The sequence below is a fragment of the Humulus lupulus genome, chromosome 1 (genome assembly GCF_963169125.1).
Source record: "Humulus lupulus chromosome 1, drHumLupu1.1, whole genome shotgun sequence".
In the NCBI taxonomy this organism is placed as follows: domain Eukaryota; kingdom Viridiplantae; phylum Streptophyta; class Magnoliopsida; order Rosales; family Cannabaceae; genus Humulus; species Humulus lupulus.
In genome coordinates this window covers 297637699-297661034 of record NC_084793.1, presented here as the reverse complement: position 1 = coordinate 297661034, position 23336 = coordinate 297637699, and the positions used below count along the sequence as shown (strand labels likewise).

Here is a 23336-nt window from a genome sequence, read left to right as displayed (position 1 = left end):
ACAAGTCAATTAACGCCATGGCCCATACCTATGCCCCCAAATTCTTTGCCTCAATTCTAAGCAACTACCATCTTTATACATATAAAGTTCTCTAATAAGCCTCAGTTCTTTCACTTACACTACTACGTTAATACATTGACGCGTTCTCAAAAATGAGTTAATCATATATCTAATAACTTCTTGTTGGTTTGAACTTTGAATGAGTTTTTCTCAACCTGGAATATTTCTGGCTCACTATTATTCTCTTGGCTTTAGTTTAAATATTGGGTTCTCTAAGTTCTACCACTTCAATTCGTTATAATTAATAGCTTTGATATGGCGGATTTGTTTCAAGGAGCAGCTTTAGGACCACCCTTTCAAATACTGTTCGATTGTTTGATTAAAATCCCAATACAGAAGGCTCGAATCTTCAAAGGCACGCTCATCAAGATCAAAGAAACAGTCGAAGCTATGAGCCCTTATATTAAGCAGATAGAGGAGTCGAACATGGCACTAGACAGGCAATCATCTGAGATGAAAGGCTTTGTACTTAAAATGATACAAGGGAAGGAGCTAGTTGAGAAGTGCTCCAAGTATAGTAAGTGCCGGTACATTCACAAATGGCCCGGCTACACCACCAAGCTTCGGGATTTGGATGAGTCCCTTGACCGTTTGCTCAGGATTTTACCTCTTCTTATAGCCAGAACTACGAATGAGACTCAGATTTTGGTGAGGGAAATCCACGAAAGAACAGGCCAAGGGAATCATGGCCTTGTTTCTCGACAGATTGAGGTAAAGGGCTGCTGTCATGCGCCTGAACCACCAGATTTTACTGTTGGATTGAGTGACTCTCTTGAGGACTTAAAGATGAATCTTCTAAGAGTGGATATGGTGACAGAACCAGTTTTAGTTACTGCTCCACCAGGATGTGGGAAGACCACTTTGATTAAAAAGCTATGCAATGATGATCAGATCACAGGTACCCTTCTCTTAACTAGAATTGTTATGTTATTATATGTTAATCCATCTTTTACTGACATAGGTTTCATCTGGTTTTTTGTGTGTGTAGAGAAATTCAAGAGCAACATATTATTTGTAACAGTTGGAAAGAATCCCAACTTGGGTCTTATTGCTCAAGAACTTTATCAACACAAAGGCTATTCTGTATCTACTTTCAAAGACAACAAAGATTCAGAATTCAAATTGGAACAGTTTTTGAGAGAAATTGGAAAAGAGCCTGTACTGCTGGTTCTTGATGATGTTTGGTCTGGATCAGAGTCCCTTGTTGACAAGTTTGTTTTCCAAATACCTGATTACAAGATTTTGGTGACATCCCGGTATCCATTTCCAAGATTTGAGCATCAATATGAAATGAAACCATTGAGTGATGAAGATGCAAAGGCTATTTTCCGGCATTATGCCTCACTTGAAGATGGAAATGCAGCCATTCCAAATGATCTAGTAAAAAAGGTACATTATTATCAGTCTGCAATATCTGCATAAACAAGATTAAAGAAGAAACAAATTCATTGTTGATTAATACAATGTCTTGAGTTGCAGGCAGTGGATCACTGTAAGAGAGTTCCCATTGCACTTAAACTGATTGGCTCATCACTAAGGGGGCAGCATCCCAGAATTTGGCGAAGACAACTGGAGAAATGGTCCACAGATGGTTCATCTATTCTCAGTTCTGAGAGTGAACTTCTTTCTTGCTTGCAAACCATCTTAGATGTCTTGGATGAAAAGCATGCTATTCTCAAGGAATGTTTCATGGATATTGGTTTGTTTCCTGAACTCAGAAGAATCCCTGCAACTGCCCTCATTGATATATTTGCAGAACTGCATGGAGTAAAAGAAGATGATGCCATTGCTAACCTTTATGAGCTCCGTGATCGAAATCTTGCAAATGTTGTAGTCACAAGGTATGCTTCAGACTCCTATCATGACTTTTCTTGGTTCAATTTTAAATCATGTCATAGAAAATAAATCTGTCTATTTTTAATGGCCAAAGCTTATATATTTTACCACACATCATAGTTTATTGCTAATAGCTAACTTCACTTTTCTATATATTCAGAAAAGATGCAGATGAAGTGGATGACTACTACAGTGAACACTTTGTTACTCAGCATGGTATGCTTAGAGAGCTTGCTATACACCAAAGCAAGCAGGATCTACAAGAAAAGAGGAAAAGATTGATTGTAGAAATAGCTGGAAACAATCTTCCGCAGTGGTGGAATGAACAAATTGAGCAGCCTTTCAATGCCCACTTAGTAGCTTTTTCAACAGGTTTCTCTCTCTTTCTCTCTCCCTCTCATTCAAAAAAGACATGTACAGTGTAAACAGTTGGTTAGGCCTAATTAAGTTTTCCCCTTTATATTTGCAGATGAATCATTTACATCAAATTGGTGCGACATCAAACTACCTGAAGCAAGAGTTCTAGTTCTGAGTTTTCAAACCAAGACTCATGCCTTACCAGAGTTTGTGAAAAACATGAGCAAACTAAAGGTTCTAATAATCACAAACTACAGTTTCTTACAAGCTGAATTAACCAACTTTGAGCTGCTTGATACCTTGACCAATCTGACTAGAATCAGACTAGAGCGCCTATCGATTCCCTCCCTGAAAGAAACTCACGTTGTACTGAAGAAACTGCAGAAGTTATCCGTGTTCATGTGTGAATTTGGCCAAGCCTTCACTTCTATCAAGATATCAGAAGTGTTTCCAAATCTAGAAGAACTAAACATTGACTATGGCAATGATTTGGTGGAACTGCCTGCAGGGGTTTGTGATCTAATCAAGCTGAAGAAGCTGAGCATAACACATTGCCATGATCTGTCTTCACTGCCTGAAGAAATGGGGAACTTGGTCAATCTACAAGTGTTGAGGCTAAGATCTTGTATTGATTTGGTAAAGTTACCAGACTCCATTTGCAGCCTACCCAAGCTAACATTTCTTGACTTATCAGACTGCATCAGCATTCGGAACTTGCCTGAAAACATCGGTCAGCTGCGTAGTTTAACAAATCTAAACATGAAGAACTGTTGGAGATTGGTAGAGTTGCCTCCATCAGTTCTGGACTTTAAACAGCTAAAAGATGTGGTGTGTGATGAGGTGCTAAAACAAGTATGGGAATTTTATTTGCCTGCTGATGCCAATATTGAGCTAAGGTTGGCCAAGGATGAGGTTAACTTACACTGGCTTGACTCTTGAGATGGAGAAAGTCATGAGGTTTGAACTGAGTTTTTGAAATATTTTTGTTTGTTGTGATGCGATTCTTATTCATCTGAGCATATAATATATAAACATACCAATATTTTATAAATGCATTTTTGAGTATACAATAAAAAGATGTCATTTAAATAGAAAAGAAATGTTGTAGAGTTAAACTTTTGTATTCAATTGTGTTGGATTATATTTGCACTTTGTTTCGCTGGGTGTGTATGGACATAAAATATAATTAATTTTGAAAGGAAAAAAAAATCAGTTTTGTGCTCAAATAGTCGCATAATATGTCAATGGATATGAAATGATAACATCGAATCAATCTTGCACTAAGAACACAACTTTTCTAGGAAGTTACATTTTCATATACTCCACAACCAAAGTAAATAAGATTTTTTTTTACCTTTTAAAAAAATATATAATATTAGTTGTTAGGGATTAGGACATGCATAACACAGCCAATAACAAGTAATAAACAATTAAACAAACACAAAGTACCAAAAAAGAACACCAAGGAATACTTGGTTTGGATACAACTAGTGTAGTTGATCTTACATCCAAGGCTAGGCTGCAATGCTTAAGTCAAATTCACTATATTAGAAAATATTACACCCTCCAAGCTCTCAAGATTACAACAACACTCATTCAACTTCTCTTGAAACACTCTCACACTTGAGTATTAAAATAAAGTTCTTGCTCTTAGCTAAAACTCTCAGAAATTGAATAGCACTAGGTTGATTAGGCCTAAAACTATATATAGGGACGAGATACAAGAACTAAAGAGCCTAACAACAACTAACAACAATATGTTATTCTGTTATGAACTACTGGTGTCCATGCAGATGCAACTGGAGTTTACGTAGTTGCAACTGAAACTGCAAACTACTGCGAGTTGTCATTTAAGTAATCTTTTGATTGGTTGAGGAAAGAAGTCACAATCTTCACAATTATCCACCTTGACTTCATATTCTGAAACATGAATCAGTGGATTAGACAATGCTTTCATAGCTTTAGCTCTAAGGGAATCCCATTTTGATGCCAAGCAAGTTCAAGGTTGAAGTGAACTTGCTCACGGGTATGACCTTAGTCATCATATCAGCTAGGTTGATCTCAGTGGATATCTTCACAATCTTGATAAGTTGTTTCGAGACAATATCCCTGAGAAAATGGAGCTTAACATCTATGTCTTTCGTCCTTTCATAAAACACAATGTTCTTAGACAAATATATTGCACTTTGTGAATCACAATGTACAATCACATGATCTTGTCTAAATCTCAGCTCACTCATCATCTCATTTAACCGAAGAGCTTCTTTAAATGCTTCTGTGAGAGCTATGTATTCTACTTCAGTTGAGGACAACGCCACAACATGTTGTAAATTAGACTTCCAGCTTACAACATTCCCTCCAACAGTGAAAACATAACCAAATAAAGATCTTCTTTTATCATGATCTCTAGCAAAATCAGAGTCACAATACCTCATAACTCCACATTGTTTCTGGTCTGACTTTGTGTACAAAATCTGTAGGTTTGCAGTGCCTTTCATGTACCTTAGTAACTATTTCACAGCTTGCCAATGTTCCAAGCTTGCTTTGCTCATAAACCTACTAACCAAACCAATTCCATATGCTAAATCTGGTCTTACTGATACCATAGCATACATAATGCTACCAACAACATTAACATAAGGAACTCCCTTCATCTTTTCTTCTTCAAAAGACGCTTCTTCTTCTGTAAGAGACTTGAGCTTGAAGTGGGCTCCAATGGGAGTGTTGACAAATCTGGCTTCCTTTTGATCAAACATTCCCACTACCTTCTTGACATATCCTTCTTGAGACAATCTCAATATGCCTTCATTTCTGTCTCTAGATATCTCCATTCCAAAAATCTTGACAGTTGCCCCCAATTACTTCATATCAAATTCTTGACTTAGCATTTCCTTGAGCCTTACTTTTTTAGATCTATGTTTACATGCTATAAGCATGTCATCAACATAGATTATCAAGTAGATGTAGCTTCAATCTTCAAGAACTTTGAAGTAAACACAACTATCAAACTTTGATCTTTTAAATTTCTGTCTTAGCATAAAATCATCAAAGTTGAAGTACCATTGTCTTGGTGATTGTTTCAAACCATATAGAGATTTCTTCAGCAAGCACACCTTCTCTTCCACCCCTGACTATATGAATCCTTCAGGTTGTTGCATGTGTATTTCTTCATCAAGATTACTATGAAGAAATGTTGTCTTCACATCAAGTTGATCCAATTATAAATTCTGAATTGCAGTGATAGCCAATATAATTCTTATAGAAGTGTGTTTGAAAACAGGAGAAAACACTTCATGATAGTCTATCCCTTCAACTTGAGAAAAGCCTTTTGTCACCAACCTTTCCTTGAATCGAGGTAGCTTAACTCTTTCAATCCCTGGTTTTCTCTTGTAAACCCATTTGCACCCTATTACTCTTTTGTTCTTAGGTTTATCCACCAGAATACATGTATCATTCTTGGATTAGACTCCATCTCTTCTTTCATAGCCTTATTCCATTTACTCCATTCAACAATATTCTTGGGTTCCTTGTTGCAAATAGGCTCATGTAGCTCTAGTAAATCAACTACATTAGGGGAAAAAGCAGTAATATCAGCATGTGCAAATCTTTCATGAGGTCTTATCTGTCTCCTTGCTCTATCTTTAGCCAAGAGATAATCTGAAGCTTGAGTATCTCTATCATCAGCTTCAGTGCCATCTGCATAACTTCCAGATGCATCTCCAAGTTCATTCTCCTGAATTCCACCTTGATTCTCATTTTGTGATGTATTTCTTAATTCAATTTGCATAGTATCTTTCTGCTCAGCTTGTTTAGGGATGGCTTGATCACTAAATTTCATGTTAGTTTTATAAAAGCAGTGCTCATTGAATATAACATCACGACTGATAATGCATTTTTTCTCATCTATTAACCAAAGTTTATAACCCTTGACACCACTTGGATAAACAAGAAACACACCATACATAGACCTAGGATTCAACTTTCCTTGACTAATATTGTAATGCCCCACGTCACTATGGCTGCTTGGAATGACAACGGACCCTGCAAACCAACACGAGTCTTTCCAGTATGCTTTGTCCCCACTTGCACGCTTCTTAGGAAAACTTCCCAAGAGGTCACCCATCATGAGACTACTCTAGGTCAAGCACGCTTAAATTTGGAGTTCTCAAGTGATGGATTACCGAAAAAGAAGATGCATCTTGTTGATATAGGTAGTACCCATCAATCCATTTAAGTCATCGTCACATGTGTAGTCTCATACCTACACAGTCTTAGAATCATCACACTTGACCTTCCCCAGGCGAAGTGGGATTGCACACCCGGCCTTTCCCCCTGCAAATCATGGGATTCTAACTGTCACAATCATCCTCCCTTAGGGGTCCGACGTCCTCGTCGGCCACACTTTTGACTGGGTCAAGACTCTGATACCATTTGTAACGCCCTACGTCACTATAGCTGCTTCCTGGAATGATGACTGGCCCTGGAAACCAACACGAATCTTTCCAGCGTGCTTTGTCCTCACTTGCACGCTTCATAGGAAAACTTCCCAAGAGGTCACCCATCATGAGACTACTCCAGGTCAAGCACGCTTAACTTTGAAGTTCTCAAGTTATGGGCTACCAAAAAAGAAGATGCATCTTGTTGATATAGGTAGTACCCATCAATCCATTTAAACTCTCTTCAACTATGTAGTCTCATACCTACACAGTCTTAGAATCATCACACTTGACCTTCCCCAGGCGATGTGGAATTGCACAACTTTTACCTGGTCTTTCTCCTTGCGGATCACGGGATTCTGACTGTCACAAATATGAACGTAACCTATACAACCAAAAGGTTTCAGGTGATTGTAACTTGGTTCATGACCGAACCAAACATGTTCAGGAACCTTTCAATAATGCAAATGAAGGTGGCCTATTAATGAGGTAGCAAGCAGTAGCAGCTGCCTCTGCCCAAAATGATCAGCTAGTATGCATCTAACCTTATTCATGATTGTTCTATTCATTCTCTCAACAAGACCATTTTTTTAGGGGTGTTCCTAACCGTATAATGCCGAACAATGCTATTTTCAATGCAATAAGAATCAAACTCAGCATTACAGAATTCCAAACCATTGTCAGTTCTAAGTTTCTTAACTTTCTTCATGGTTTGATTTTCTACAATAATTTTCCACTTTCTAAACCTTTCAAAAGCCTCTTCCTTAGTTCTAAAAAAAAATATTTACACTTTCCTAGAATAGTCATCAATAATAGAAATGAAATATTGAGCTTTACCTAGAGATAATGGAACTTAGGTTGAACCCCATAAATCTGAATGAATATATTCCAATATTCCTTTGGTTTATGAGTTGAACTTGCAAATTTCAACCTGTGAGCTTTTCCTACAACACAAGTTTCACAAAACTGTAAGTCTAAAATATCTTTAGAGTTCAAGAAACCTTGCTTACCAAGTTCTACCATTCCCTTGTGACTCATGTGTCCAAGTCGTTTGAGCCATAACTCTATAGTATTAGGTTTTATAGTTGAAACTCCAACAAACCCAGTTGAAACTCCAGCAAACCTAGTTATGGTATCTCCCTGCAGTATGTAAAGTTCTTGTCTTAGCACACCTCTCATAAATACCATTGTACCTTTGGATATTCTCAAGACTCCACCTTCAGCTTTGTAGATGTAGCATTTGGAATCTAGAACACAAAGAGACAACAAATTCCTTTTTAGTTCATGTATAAATACAACATTAGAAAGTACATTTATGGTGCCATCTCTCAATTTGATCTTGATAAAACCAATTCCTTGAATTCTGCATGAGCTGTTATTTCCCATCAACACTTGCCTTGTATGTAATGCCCTGGATAGTCAAGACCATTACATTGTGTGTTTTAAATAGTAATAGACTCTCTAAACGATACTCTTGGCCATACACGTGTAACTAAATGTGATTAACGGATTATGGTTAAAAAATTTGGTCAAAAGGAATAACCATTTCATTAAAATATTTACGTTCGTACATGGGATCCCAAAATAACGTTTAAAAGGCTAATTACAGTTAAAAAGGTACAACCAGCCGACCTAAGAGGAAAAATAGGGTTTGACCCTAATTCCTAAGAGAAACCTCAATCGTGGTGGTCGAGCAGTCGCATATGTATACGTCAGCACCGAAGCTCTCCAACTCATGGCTGCTTTAGCTTCCCTTTCCTCTTACCTATAACACATAGCACCCGTGAGCTAAGGCTCAGCAAGAAAACTTAAATATACTCATAATCAGTTAATAACATATCACATAATCATAATAAGCATGCCTAGCAGTAATAACCTGTAACGCCCTAGATAGCCAAGAACATTACACTGTGTATTTATAAATGTGCAATACTTGCTAATCAATTCATTTAATTAAAAACGTGTTACTGAAACTATAATTGAGCTAGGGCTAAAATATTTTGGTCACAAAAATTGCTTTCCATATATTTAAACATTTTAGTACATGGGATCCCAAAAGTAATAACATTTAAAAGACAGTTTACAAAAATTCAGAACAAAAGTACAGCTACTAGCCATGCTAAGGACAAAACAGACATTTAGGCTTCTCCAGTCCTGTACCACTCCTCGGCCGTGGTGGTCGATCAGCTAACTATGTACATTCAGCCCAAAGCTCTCCAACTCAAGGCTGGTCCACTTTGCCCTTGCCTTTACTTGCACCACGTAGCACCCGTGAGCCAAGGCCTAGCAAGAAAATGCAATAACAGAGCATAATCAACAATCAAACAATCAGATAACTTGTACAGTATAACCATATACTCAACAATCCAAACCATTCATATAACCATGCATTCAGCAGACTAAGCTCATCAGCTCACATTAATAACTATTTCACATATAATAACCAATTCACATGTAATAACCAGGGTTGACGCCCTTAGGTCGCACCCCCTATTTATCCCACTGACTTCGGCCCGCTTAAACCAAGCTCAGTGAATATCAAGCTGTCCTCAACTACCAGTGGACGAGCCGCGCCCTGTGTGCAAATATTGATTTCAGCACTCTTAGGCCGTTTATAACATGTCCCATGGCATAATACCCTCTATGACATCATATAGTTGTAGGGAGCTCTTAGTCCCAATACAATCACATAACTGGGTGCAGTTCTCTTACCTTTGATTCCGCTAGCTTTGTTCAATGAGGTCAACTCTCAAGCACGATCCCGTCCGAGCCCTAGCATACACCTAGCCACAGCCACAAATTAGAACCTTCACCAAACTTCAATACCAAAACCTAACCTCGGGACCAATCCCAAGCCCTTGGGATGCCCTAATTCCACCAAACAGGGTGGTGGAATCAAATCCCAAGCCCCCGGGCAAAAACCCTAATAAATAACCCAAAAACCCATTTCTGGAAACAGGGGCCCTATATCTTCTGTTTGTAGAACTTACTTGAGTTGCTAACGCTTGAATCAATTAAGAACTTTTGTTACCAATTCATCACACCCTACTCGGTACAAGTTGTGATTCCTGAAATGTCTCTTTCCTTGATCCTCAGCGGGTAATAACCAGATCGTAGATCAATTCCTGAAGACATTGTGCTGTCTTGTAACCGGGCATTGAAACTCTTTATTCTTAACAGGCGATGTTAATAATTTCCGCAATACGACGCTCTATCTGATCCACCCTGAGGTCAAACTTCTTCGACAGCTTCAGTAATTCTTTCTGTCAACCATTATCATCTTCCATAATGCCCCTGATACCGAACCTATCTGTAGCCAAGTTCTGAAGCGTACCCAATCCTTCCTCGTATACCTATCTGAATCCCTACTGGTCAGCTTAGTTTCCGTTCAATCCAACTAAAGTACTCCAAATGATTTTCCCAACTATCCATGGTTGTTTCTTAACAAGTTAACTCTGACTCATGTCAAGGCTTCCATATGACGAGCTCTATTGCTTTCACCACGAACCTCTCTATTACTTGTGTCCCAATTCCTCTCCCAAAAGTTCATAATTCCTCTTAATATTTCCAGCCCCTCGCAAAGTACCTTGAGGCATACTCTCTATGTCTGAATCTTTCTTGAGACATTCTCAACACTGAACTCTTCCAGCTCATTATATAACCCCAAACGTGAACTATCCGGTTAGCTGATCAGCTCCGGGGAACTAGCCTCGGCTTCAAATGTAACAAGGCATTCCAGTCTTCCATCCCTTATCCATTGGAATTCATCCTAACATATCAAATCATTCCATGTAGAAGTCGTGCCCTCACTTGACATCCTCCCAGGTGGCATAACCTGCCTCTGGTGCATAATAAATAACCTCACTGGTTCCCATCACTATCCTGACGACTATCTTGCAAATCAGATTCCCCTTCCTGAAAAAACTAGGAGCCATAGAACTGTCCGGGGTTCTTCTGCTTCGATTACCGAGAATCTGTCCTTACTAAACTCCACCAATGGAGATACTATCATTTGCATCTCCGACACTCATGCTCTATACCTCATTTCATAGATCTTAAATAGCATGGCCCTCTCTGCTACCTAAATACAGATGGTGATTTCTTACATTGGACCGGCCCAAATGCTCTGGACTATTCCAGAGTTTATTCCTTAAATGAGTCATCATTTCCAACTACATCTGCCTGTATCAATTTCCCAAAATGAATTACCCAACTCACAAAACTCATTGACATACATAGTTGTTACCTTATCATTCCAAATCAAGCTTTTAAGCCTACCAGTCCTCGCAGTTCAAACCATGTCTTTATAACCTCTTTTATCAATTCACCATCTGAGTTCTTTCCAACCCATCATGCCAATGTCTTGGCCCGAGTACCATTTCCAGGCATCCTTCTGCCACAAATACTTAACACAACCCCTTAGTCATGACCTCTCATCTTCATATAACCAAGGATGGAATTAACTTTGCCCATCCACCGACCAATTTCTAGGCAATCCAAACTTTCCTCAAAACCAGAAGATAACGCCTTTTAGGCCTTCCATATAATACCCTTATCTGTCTATACCCTTACATTAAACCAACACGGGTAACCTTACTGTCAAAGCATGCAAGCAGCTCTTTCCTCAGAGAGATCCGTTGTTTCTCCATCTAGTCTTAACTATTAAACCCCACAGCTTACTCACATACTAGCGAACATCTGATGTGGCTTTCAGGGGCAGATGGAGGTCTTCAACTCCAACTATTATCTACAATCCCCTTATAAAACAATGCCAAGTCCGCTTAATCATTCTAGACGCAAACCATTTGAGTTCATCCGCCACTGCTGACTAAAATCCTCAGCCCTAAGGTTCACACTCTGAACCAATCCACAACTAGGTCCAAATAACCACAGCTATCATGCACACAAAAAGCATATTAAGCACAGATCCACAATAATATACATTTAGCTACTGAATTTTTATTACAACCAAGTATACTCACACTTTATCATGCTTCCTATAAGCCAATAAACAAATATGTCATATGAATTCAATTCAGGCAATTACTGTAATGACCCAACTACTCTAGACTTTTGGACCATTAACGAAAACTATACATACTAATCCTTAATAAAACTTACAAGTGAAAATACCATAACTTTATTAAGAAACTTGTAAAAATAAGAGTTAAACTTACATAAAATTTAGGTTAGGATATGAGATCCCATTGTTTTAAACAAAACAAAACATAATTTAAAATAAAAAGGGATTACATAACAAGTGCAGAAAAATGCATGTAAAAACCATAAAAAACAAACTACATCCTCGAATCGTAACGCTCGGCTCTTGAATCCATTCCGCCTCAATACACATTCTCCAAGCTACCAAGAACCTTTCCTGCCACTAAGTCTATCTTCCTACACATATAAACAAAAAGGAATGAGCCTAATGCCCAGCAAAGAAAAATCTAACACATAGTTCATATACATAAATTTCATAAGAAACATAAAAAAAACATAACATAACACTTATATCATACACATACTATAATGGCCATTATTACTTGGGGTCCCATAGACTAAACAAGTCATATGCCCATTAGATTAGTGGGGTCCTACTAGCTAAGCAGGTCATATGCCCATAATCCATTTGGGGCTTGTTAGTCATATGGGTCATATGCCCAAGCCTACAAACATACATAACATAACATATTTCATAACATAAAAACATAAGATAACATATAAGAGCATATAACATATAGATTCTATCCTATTTTCCTTACCAAAATTACCGGGATATGAGGACAGAGTTTGGACTTTGGAACACTCCTAAAAACCATTTATGAAAGGGTGAGTCTATTGAAGAAAAATAGATGAAAGAACTATACTTTTAAAATATACTTACCAAAACCTTTTGCTCAATAACTTAGATTTCCTAACCAAAATAAGAATAATGTTAGAATGAGTAGAAGACTATGAGAACTTTTAAAGAAAAAGTACAGAAATGAACTAGAGTTTGGGATACCTTGAAGACTTATAAGACCGATCTAAACCTTGAACCGAAATGCTATAAAATCTTACTTCCCAAGTGTTTGATAAGCTTATGATGATCAAGCTTATGATTCCCAACCCAAGTGTTTACACTTTCACACTCACCTAGCAACTTGCAGCCTCTGAACTTAGAGAAAAAGATGAATAATGGCTGGGTACTAGGTCCTATTTATAGAGTTTAGGAATGAAATGATCTTAATTTAACTTGAATAAAAATAATGGCTTTTTAAGTGAAAATAATTTGAATTATCGTTCAGCAGAGGCTGAAGACTCGTTCAAAAAGATGCTGGACTTATCAAGAGGTTGAAGGGTTGAATGGAAAATGATTTTGAAAACATTCAAAATATGCTGAAGGAGGCGATATATCGCCCCCTATAGGCGATATATCGCCTGGACCATTATGCCCGAGGCAAACGTGCATCGTTTCGTGTTTTCCGTATCTACGCGCTGCGATATATCGCCCCCTATAGCTGCAATATATCGGCATACGCTGATTATTTAAACACGAAATTACACATTTTTAGCTTAATTCAAATTGAGTAAACAGCCTTGACTAAGCCCTCAAACGTATTCAAAGCTGCTGACTGACCTTAGAGCATTCAAATTTTACCCTTATTAAATTTAATCCTCAAAATACTTAATCCTTAATCACCCATACATAACATGTGCTTAAAATCCTATTGGTCTTTATCTAAACCTTATAGTATAATAAATATTATCCTCAATATCAGCCATATTAATCAAACCTTAGGTTAAAATTAATATTCTTAAACTATAGGTTAAACTTAAAAAATCTACAAGTACTACTATGAGTGTCCAAATAAATCTCGGTCTGAACCAAAAATCCACAGTCATAAAGATAATACTATAATTACTATAATACTACTATCTAACTTAGCTAAGTAAAGTTCTTGGACTCTACAATTCTCCCCTACTAAAAAGAATTTCGTCCTCGAAATTTACTTACCAAATAATTTCGGATACTGGCTTTGCATGTCCTCCTCCAACTCCCACGTTGCCTCTCGTTCAGAACTATTACTCCATAGGACTTTGACTATAGGAAAGCTCTTGGACCGTAACTGCTTCATCCCCCTATATAGGATGCTAACCGGTCGTTCCTCGTAACTTAAGTCTTTCTGGAGTGCTATTGTATCGTACTTGAGGACGTGAGATGGGTCTGACACATATTTACGTAGCATCGAGATTTGGAACACGTTCTGACTATCGGCTAGTGCTAGCGGTCAGAATCCCATGATCCGTAAGGGGAAAGACCGGGTAAGCTGTGCAATCCCACACCGCCTGGGGAAGGTCAAGTGTAATGATTCTAAGACTGTGTAGGTATGGGACTTCACAGTTGAAGAGGGCTTAAATGGATTGATGGGTACTACCTATATCAGGAAGATGCATCTTCTTTTCGATAGCCCATCACTTGAGAACTTCATGGTTAAGCGTGCTTGGCCTGGAGTAATCTAGGGATGGGTGACCTCCTGGGAAGTTTTCCCAGGAAGTGTGCGAGTGAGGACAAAGCACGCTGGAAAGACTTGTCTTGGTTTGTAGGGCCAGTCGTCATTCCAGAAAGCAGCCATAGTGACGTGGGGCGTCACATAATGGTATCAGAGCCTTGACCCAGTCGGAAGTGTGGCCGACGGAGACGTCGGGCCCGTAAGGGGGGGTGATTGTGACTGTCAGAATCCCGTGATCCATAAGGGGAAAGACCGGGTAAGCTGTGCAATCCCACACCGCCTGGGGAAGGTCAAGTGTAATGATTCCAAGACTGTGTAGGTATGGGACTTCACAGTTGAAGATGGCTTAAATGGATTGATGGGTACTACCTATATCAGGAAGATGCATCTTCTTTTTTATAGCCCATCACTTGAGAACTCCATGGTTAAGCGTGCTTGATGCATCTTCTTTTCGATAGCCCATCACTTGAGAACTCCATGGTTAAGCGTGCTTGACTTGGAGTAATCTAGGGATGGGTGACCTCTTGGGAAGTTTTCTCAAGAAGTGTGCGAGTGAGGACAAAGCACGCTGGAAAGATTTGTCTTGGTTTGTAGGGCCAGTCGTCATTCCAGAAAGCAGCCATAGTGATGTGGGGTGTCACAATTACCCACATACACTCCGTATGAAAACCATTATCCAAATATTCATTCACATGCAATAGCAATGCTAATCAGCACGCTTCAATCTCATCACGCAATAGTCAAGGGCCAAGCCCTATCAATATCTTATGCTTCCTATTAATCACACAGATATCAGCATTCATATTCCTTTCCAATCATTTAAACATATAATCATGTATACACAATTACCAAACCCTGAGTCGAGCTTGTCTTTCGTGGCGAATGTACATGCCCAACTAGTCTTCAGGAACCCTTAAACCTAGGATGCTCTGATTCCAAGTTGTAATGCCCTGGATAGCCAAGATTGTTACATTGTGTATTTATAAAGGTGCAAGACTTACTAATCAAGTCATTTAATTAAAAATGTGTTACTGAAACTATAATTGAGCTAGGGCTAAAAGATTTTGGTCATAAAAATTGCTTTCCATATATTTAAACATTTTAGTACATGGGATCCCAAAAGTAATAACGTTTAAAAGATAGATTACAAAAATTCAGAACAAAAGTACAGCTACTAGCCACGCTAAGGGAAAAACAGACATTTAGGCTTCTCCCGTCCTATACCACTCTTCGGCTGTGGCGGCCGATCAGCTGACTATGTACATTCAGCCCAAAGCTCTCCAACTCAAGGCTGGTCCACTTTGCCCTTGCCTTTACCTGCACCACGTAGCACCCGTGAGCCAAGGCCCAGCAAGAAAACGCAATAACATAGCATAATCAACAATCAAACAATTAGATAAATTGTACAGTATAACCATATACTCAACAATCCAAACCATTCATATAACCATGCATTCAGCATACTAAGCTCATTAGCTCACATTAATAACCATTTCACATATAATAACCAAAACACATGTAATAACCAGGTTCGACGCCCTTAGGTCGCACCCCTATTTATCCCACTGACTCCAACCCGCTTAAACCGAGCTCAGTAAATATCAAGTTGTCCTCAGCTACTAGTGGCCGAGTCGTGCCCTGTGCGCAAATATTGATTTCGGCACTCTTAGGTCGTTTATCACATGTCCCATGGCATAATACCATCTATGACATCATACAATTATAGAGAGCTCTAAGTCCCAATACAATCACATAACCGGGTGCAGTTCTCTTACCTTTGATTCTGCTAGCTTTGTTCAATGAGGTCAACTCTCAAGCACGATCTCGTCCGAGCCCTAGCATACACCTAGTCACAGCCACAAATTAGAACCTTCACCAAACTTCAATACCAAAAACTAACCTCGGGACCAATCTCGAGCCCTCGGGAAGCCCTAATTCCACCAAACAGGGTGGTGGAATCAAATCCCAAGCCCCCGGGCAAAAACCCTAAGAAATAACCCAAAAACCCTCTTCTGGAAACAGGGTAGCGCTACAGCGCTTCAAAGAGGGCGCTATAACGCTACAAGCAGAGCCAAAGGCGCCAGGAAACCTAAGCCTAGCGTTGTAGTTCCCAAAGGCTAGTGCTACACTGCTAGTCACAGACCAGCAACACCCTGTTTTTCCTCCTTCAATTTTCCTCGAACCAAAACCCCTTGGAACCCTTCCAAACCTTAACTACACACCAAATTGAGTCTACCATCACCTATATCTCACCCCACACAACCCAATAACAGAATACTTAACCACATGCATCATCAAACTAAGAAAACAAACATTGAACTCAAGAACTCAAGGATTCAACCAGAAACTCAGAAACTTAGAACTTCAAAGCCAGAATTTGTTACCTTCTATGGAGAATTTTGACCTTAGGTTATCTCTAGTACCCTTTCAGCCTCAAGCCCTTCAACCCCTCAAGCTTATTTCCACTAATTCCATCTAAAACTCAAGCTTAGAAATCACCTCAATAAAACTCAGAAAAACTCATCAGAAATCTTGAAACTTACCTCAATTGAGTAGCTAATCCATGTTAACTCCTTTAGCTTCACCAAGGTCTTTAGCCCTAAATTCCAGCCTGAGCTTACTCTAAGATTCCAGCTCCAAAGCTCACAAAGAATGGTGAGGAATAGAGCAAACCGAATAGAGAAGAAAGAGTCCTTGTTTTTCTTCTTTCTTTCCTTCTATTTTCTTTCTTTTAACTTCTGAAACTTTCTACAGCCTCCACTAAAACTAAAAAGCAATATAAAACTTATCTCTTTTCAGTCAAATGACCATTTTGCCCTCCCATTAAATCCTAAGCCTTAAAGCATACCAAGGGCATTTTAGTCATTTGCTCCCAATTCCCGCTAATTCCTCGAGTGTCCTTAATAATTACTGCTTACATCCTGACACCTAACTAATCACCAATTATTTTCTCAGTATCAAATAATCTCCAATATACTTCTCAAATTCCCAGAAATACCCCCGGACTCCAACGAGTCGGTCATAAATCCACACCGTGACTTTTCCGCTAAACCGCTCACTAGGATCGCCTTGAGTCACAAGCTGCAGGTATATCTACATAATAATGTGGTCTCAACAATTTATCGCAAATATTTACATTTATGTCCTCAATGGGCCAAAATTACGAATATACCATTATAACCTAATCAGGGCCTACATGCATACTAATACACATAGCCATGCATCACATTTATCCAAATAATCATATAATCATGCTTTTCACATAATCATACATTTTCACCATTAATTCACATAACTTCCAATTGTGCCCTCCCGACACACTAATAAAGGCCCTTAAGCCTTATTAGTAATTTTGGGTCGTTACATAACCATACTCATGCATGCATTCTATTCAGATAAGTGACTACAGTGTCACATCGGGGCCCGTCGCCCTAGATACGTGACCATAGATTCACTCCGGGGCTGCTGCCTTAAATAAATGACTAATTAGTCATTCCAGGGCCCATTGCCTTAGGATATGGGACTATAGAGCCACCCCAGGGCCCACTGCCCTATCCCCTGTATAGTTAACCTTAGAGTTGGCCCATCGTACCTGGCGCTTTAATTTTCCAATGACCATAGGGTCGGTCAAGCGTATATCACGCTCCTAATTAGGCCTAACCATATCGACCAGCACTCAGCGTGCTATTGCTGCCCTTGACTTATAAGTCAATGCTTTCGACCAGCACTTAGTGCGCTATTGTCGCCCTTGACTTATAAATCAATGCTTTTTAATCAAAAAATGCAACACATGCATACAACATCTAACAATTATCCACATGTAGAGTATTCAAGCATGCTTAATCAAGCAATCACAGGCACAATCATAATCATGCTCATTCAGAAGGGCCCGAGACCTAATCAAATCTATGTTTAACAACTAGGTCAATCCCTAATCATATACATCACGTATTGGGTGCAGTTTTCTTACCTCTAGTCCAAGCACAAGTTAGTTAATCACGACCCTTGAGTACAATCCTGTCCCAAGCCTTACCGATACCCTAGTCACAACCATAATAAACAATATCTATCAATATCGAGTAAATAAAGACTTCCATACCGAGTCCTAGTCTCTGAGACCTTGAATTCTACTAAACCGGAGAGTAGAATCCTTCCAGAGCCCTTAGGTTTGAGTTCCTGCCACCCAAAACCTAATTTGGCCAAAGTTTCCATTTTGAGCTGCGGTGCCCCTCGCAGGCGCTGCAACTATCCTCAAGTCAGAGATCCCAGCCAGTCTTTTCTTTAGACACGGGCCGCGATGCCCCAGGAACAAGGCCGCGACGCAACCCTGCGAACCTAGTTTTTCAAACATTTCTCCGAGCTAATTTCCTTAAAAGTCACCCTAAAAATAGTACCAAACCCACAACTGAGTCCCAAAACATCATCAGTACATCACAGGCAGCAAAACCCAACTTAAAATCGAATCAAACACTTGCCAAAACCATAAAATTCAATCAAGCTTAAGAAACTCAAAGAAAACAAAACTCATAAACTTAAGAGCTCAAATTACCTCAGATACAGTCGTTTGCCAGCTAAATTCCCAGGCTATCAAGCTTCTAATCTTCCCTAGAATCGTTATGACTCTAACCTTGCTTGAATCCGAGCTCTAAAACTCGAGTTTCCTTCGAAAACGCTAACGAGCGTAAAGAGAGAATGAGAGTGAGATTCTGTGTTTTCTGATTTAATGAACTCAGTCGAACCCTTATATTCGAACGATCCCAAATGAACCAAATTCCCCCACTCAACCCCCCTCAACACCCCATAAGGGCAAAAATATCATTTCACTCTCTAATCTCACTCTATACCCAAATCTCCCCAAATAATTACGCTAAACCCGAAATATTTCTATTTCTCCCAAAATACGATTCACGCGACAACGAGTCCCGGTGACCCTCCAGAGTACCCACAATATCCCTTGGCTCGCTCGGAGCCGGGTATTACTCTCTGTTGTGACTAAACCACTAACTTGCTTCCTAGGATCATCTCGTGCCGAATAATCCAAATATATTCACATAATAATGTGGTCTCAATCACTATGCACACACACACACACACATATATATACAAATATGTCATCAACAGAACAAATTATGAAAATGCCATTTTGATAATAATCGTGTCCACATGCATGCTTAATACACCTAAACATGCCCATATAGTCATATTATAATATAACCCACATAATTCATATAATCATGCCTATTATCACATAATAATGCAATTAAATCAATTATTGCCCTCCTAGCCCCCTAATCAAGGCACTAAGCCTTATTAGGGAAATTGAGACATTACACTGTACTTTCTTCTTTTAAATCAAAGAACCATCTTTTCTTGGTGACATATGAAATGTACACCCATAATCCATAACCATTCATCCTTAGGATCACTGGTTGACACAGTGAGAACATCAGCATCCATAGATCCATCTGTGACATGAGCTTCATCTATGTTGTCTTGCTTTTATCCTTCATTCCTTCTCTGTGGACAGTTTTATCTAACGTGACCTTATTGGTTACAAATCCAGTAGGTTCTCCTTCGTGTTGACTTGGATCTTGATCTCCCTTTGCTCTTTCCATTTCTATGGTTGTTGCCATCTTTTCTTTCTGGCCTTCCCCTTACATTTAGACCTTCGACTTAAGATCTTGACACCTTAACATTAGATTTCAAATCTAATTCCTTTAAGTATGCAACACCAATCACTTCTTGCAGTGACAAGGTATCTTTACTATACTTTAAAGTGCCCCTCAGATTATCATGGGCCTTCGGAAGTGAGTTCAATAGAAAGAATGCATGATCCTCTTCTTCAATCTTTACATCAATAGACTCCAAATCTGAAACTAACTTGGTGAAGTCGTCTATATTATCATCAATATACTTGGATTCCTCCATCTTGAATCCATAGAACTTTTGTTTAAGATTGATTCGATTTGGTAATGCATTGGTCATGTACAACTGCTCTAACTTCTTCCACATATCGTGAGTTGTTTCTTCGTTGGTACTTTCCTCAGAACTTGATCATTTAAACTCCGAATGATTGTGTTCTTTGCCTTTTTCAGCATCTCTGCCTTATTTTCCAGCTTAGCCATTCAACTTTCTTCTTGCAGGGCTTTTTCACATAAGAGATTAGCCATATGAGCCATCATCTTTGCACTCCATAGACTGAAATCATTCTTGCCATCGAATTTATCCACCTCAAACTTGGAAGTCAACATATTGAAGAGAATTGCTCCTGGCCAGAGAACAAATCCTTAATTGCAGAAGTGCTTCGAAGTTCTTTATCTTTTTTGGAGAAATCACAGTCGAAGATGGTGAAGAATGCAACAATTCTAACCTGGGCTTTTGATACCAATTTTTGGGGATTAGGACCTACACAACACAACAAATACAGTGCACAAAGAATAGTAACAAAGAAAAACAAGTAATAGACAATTAAACAAACACAAAGTAATCAAAATTAAAACACAAAAGAAAGAACACTAAGGAATACTTGGTTCAGATACAAATAGTGTAGTTGATCCTACATCCAAGGCTAGGCAGCAATGCCTAAGTCAAATCCACTATATCATAAAAGATTACACCCTCCAAGCTTTCAAGATTACAACAACACTCATTCAACTTCTCTTGAAACACACTCACACTTGAGTATTACAATACAGTTCTTGCTCTCAGCTAAAACTCTCAAAAATGGAATAGCAAAAACTTGTTGTGATTTAATTTGATCAATTATGTGCAAGTGTACACAGTCACAAAATAAGTAATAAAGTGATAAATATTCGAAATCGTCTCCACAAGGATTGCAAATTAAAACTAAATACACAAATTAATTACCAAACAACTGCAAAACTAACCAAATTAATTTGTTTTGATTTTGTAAACTAACAGTACTTGAGATCAATTAAAATGCTTAAAAATAAACTACAATGCCAATTTAAAAGTGAGATAAAATCAACTGGTTGAAATGGGCTTGAATTATTGATAACTCTACAAAATAGAATTATTTTGCCACATTTTTTATGCTAATTGTTGCTTAGTTCTTGAGTTTTTAATTGATTTATTAAGTTTTTAAGTAATTTCGAATTTATTAGGTTTATTTTGATTTTATATGTTTTTGTGTGTTTTTATAGTTATTTTGTTGTAAAATGTTATAGTTTAATTATTTAAAAATAATATTGTTAAGTTAGAAGTAAAAAGATGCAATTTTGAACTTAAATGTTAAATATAAATTAAGTTATAATTAATATTTTCAATGAATTAATATTATTTATTTTAAAATTGATTATGATTTAATTTATGTTTATTTTGTATGGATTGGTGTTTGAAAAGCTAAGACCAATGATGAAAAAAGTGGCATTTTAGTGGAAAATATGAAGGAGACCCAGCCCCCATGGGCCTGAGGCCTCTCTTCAGCCATCTGGGCCCGCTGCTGCTTCCACTAACCAGCCTAATCAGGCCTCTTGCCCAGCCGAAGCCCACGCCCCCAGGCCCAGTCCGTCTGCCGCAGCTCCCCTCTCCATTCGGCCCACGTTCAGCCAACGCCAGGCCTGCCTCCCCATCCGCCTAGGCCTCCAGCACTTCTCTCCAGCCGAAGCCAGCCTAACAAGGCCCACCCTTCCACACCTGCCTCCAGCTAGCTACTGAAACACACAAGCCAGCCCCTTTTGTGTTTTTTTAAGCCCAACAGAAGTACATTGTCCCCTTTGCCAAAAATTCCAACTTGTTACCCAAACTTCTACACATTTTACCCCATAACATCATCATTACACCCTATAATTTACCCTTATTTTCCATATTATTATTAATTTAATTAATTTAAATTGATTATTTTAATACTCTCATTTTGGCAATAAATATGGAATTTTCAAGACCATTTTGGGAGTACTTATTTGAGGGGAGGTCATACCACAAAGTTTCTACACTTTCAAACGTCTCTATTCTCTTCATCTTCTTCTTCCTTTTGGTTAATTTTCTATGTATTTTTAGAGGAACAATTTGGGGGTTTTCCTCCAAATTTTCCTAAGTTATGTTTGTAATTTTTTTGTTTGTATTTTCTATTTTAGTTATGAGTTTCTAATCTTATTAAGATTATTAAGGTGATGATGAAACAATATGTAACTAGATAGTATTTATTTTGTATGTTGATTTCCTATTTTGTGCAACGAAGTTTATGAATTTTTTTTTTCAAATATCTTCTTTCACCTTAAATATCATGTATTTTTTATTGTTAGCACATATTTACACTTTGTTCTTCATTAGTGCAAAAACATAATATTCTTTGTGTAAGATGTGTCATTAAATTGTACACATCCAATGCTTAGAATAAAAATATTCTGTTTTGCCTTATAAATAATGTTCATTGATTTATTTGTTATTTCATTAGATTGATTTACATTCAATACTTTGAAATTATAATTTTAAAAGTGAAGATAAATCCTATATTTTTATAAAAACTTGTGCTTAAATAGAATATCTAATTTGAATAAGTGATGGTTTGATTAATTTCTACTTTTACTAGAACTTGGGAATCAATGTATTTTTAAATATTATTGAACTTATATTTTGTGGATTCTATTATCTTAATAATCTTTCTTTTACTATCTTGATTTCTACTTTTAATTTAGTTATATATATTGTCTTTAATATCTTTATTATTATTTTTTATTTTATTTTATTGTCGCAAATTCTCATCAATCTTTGGGGCTAGGTTAGAATTTATTAATTTTGATTTAAAAACGTTTTCTTTTTTATTTTAGACAGCTCCTTTGGGTTCGATCTCGTGCTTACACGAACACTATATTTCATAAACGATTCGTGCGCTTGCGAGTATAAATTTTTAAAACATACCTGTTTTTGGTCCGCCAAGTTTTTGGCGCCGTTGCCAGGGAGTTGCAAGAAAAAAAACAAAATTTATCTCAAGGTTAGTAAATTCTTCTACTAGTTATTTTAATTTTTTCACTTAAAAAAAATTATATATACAAAAATATATATCTATAAAAATTAAAAAAAAAAGATAAAAAGAAAATTTGGGACGGTTCTTCCACCCATAAAAAAACTATTATATATTTATATTTATTGTTTTTTTTAGTTGACGGCACTTGTGCCTTCTATCTATCTTTTT

At 37.9% G+C, this 23336-nt stretch overlaps 1 protein-coding gene across 2 annotated transcripts; it reads left to right on the top strand.

Annotated features, from left to right (window-relative positions):
* Positions 1 to 134: 134 nt before the first annotated feature.
* On the top strand, positions 135 to 22367 carry LOC133811144 (probable disease resistance protein At5g66900). Of its 2 annotated transcripts, XM_062246142.1 has the most exons (6): positions 135 to 958; positions 1049 to 1449; positions 1540 to 1901; positions 2057 to 2268; positions 2366 to 3210; positions 21545 to 22367. In XM_062246142.1, the coding sequence occupies exons 1-5, from the start codon at positions 316 to 318 to the stop codon at positions 3190 to 3192; spliced, it is 2445 nt and encodes an 814-aa protein (XP_062102126.1). In that variant the 5' UTR covers positions 135 to 315; the 3' UTR covers positions 3193 to 3210; positions 21545 to 22367. The 2 variants fall into 2 exon arrangements, with proteins under 2 accessions (XP_062102126.1, XP_062102125.1); XM_062246141.1 differs by lacking the exon at positions 21545 to 22367 and having other exon boundaries at positions 2366 to 3411.
* The last annotated feature ends 969 nt before the right edge of the window (positions 22368 to 23336 follow it).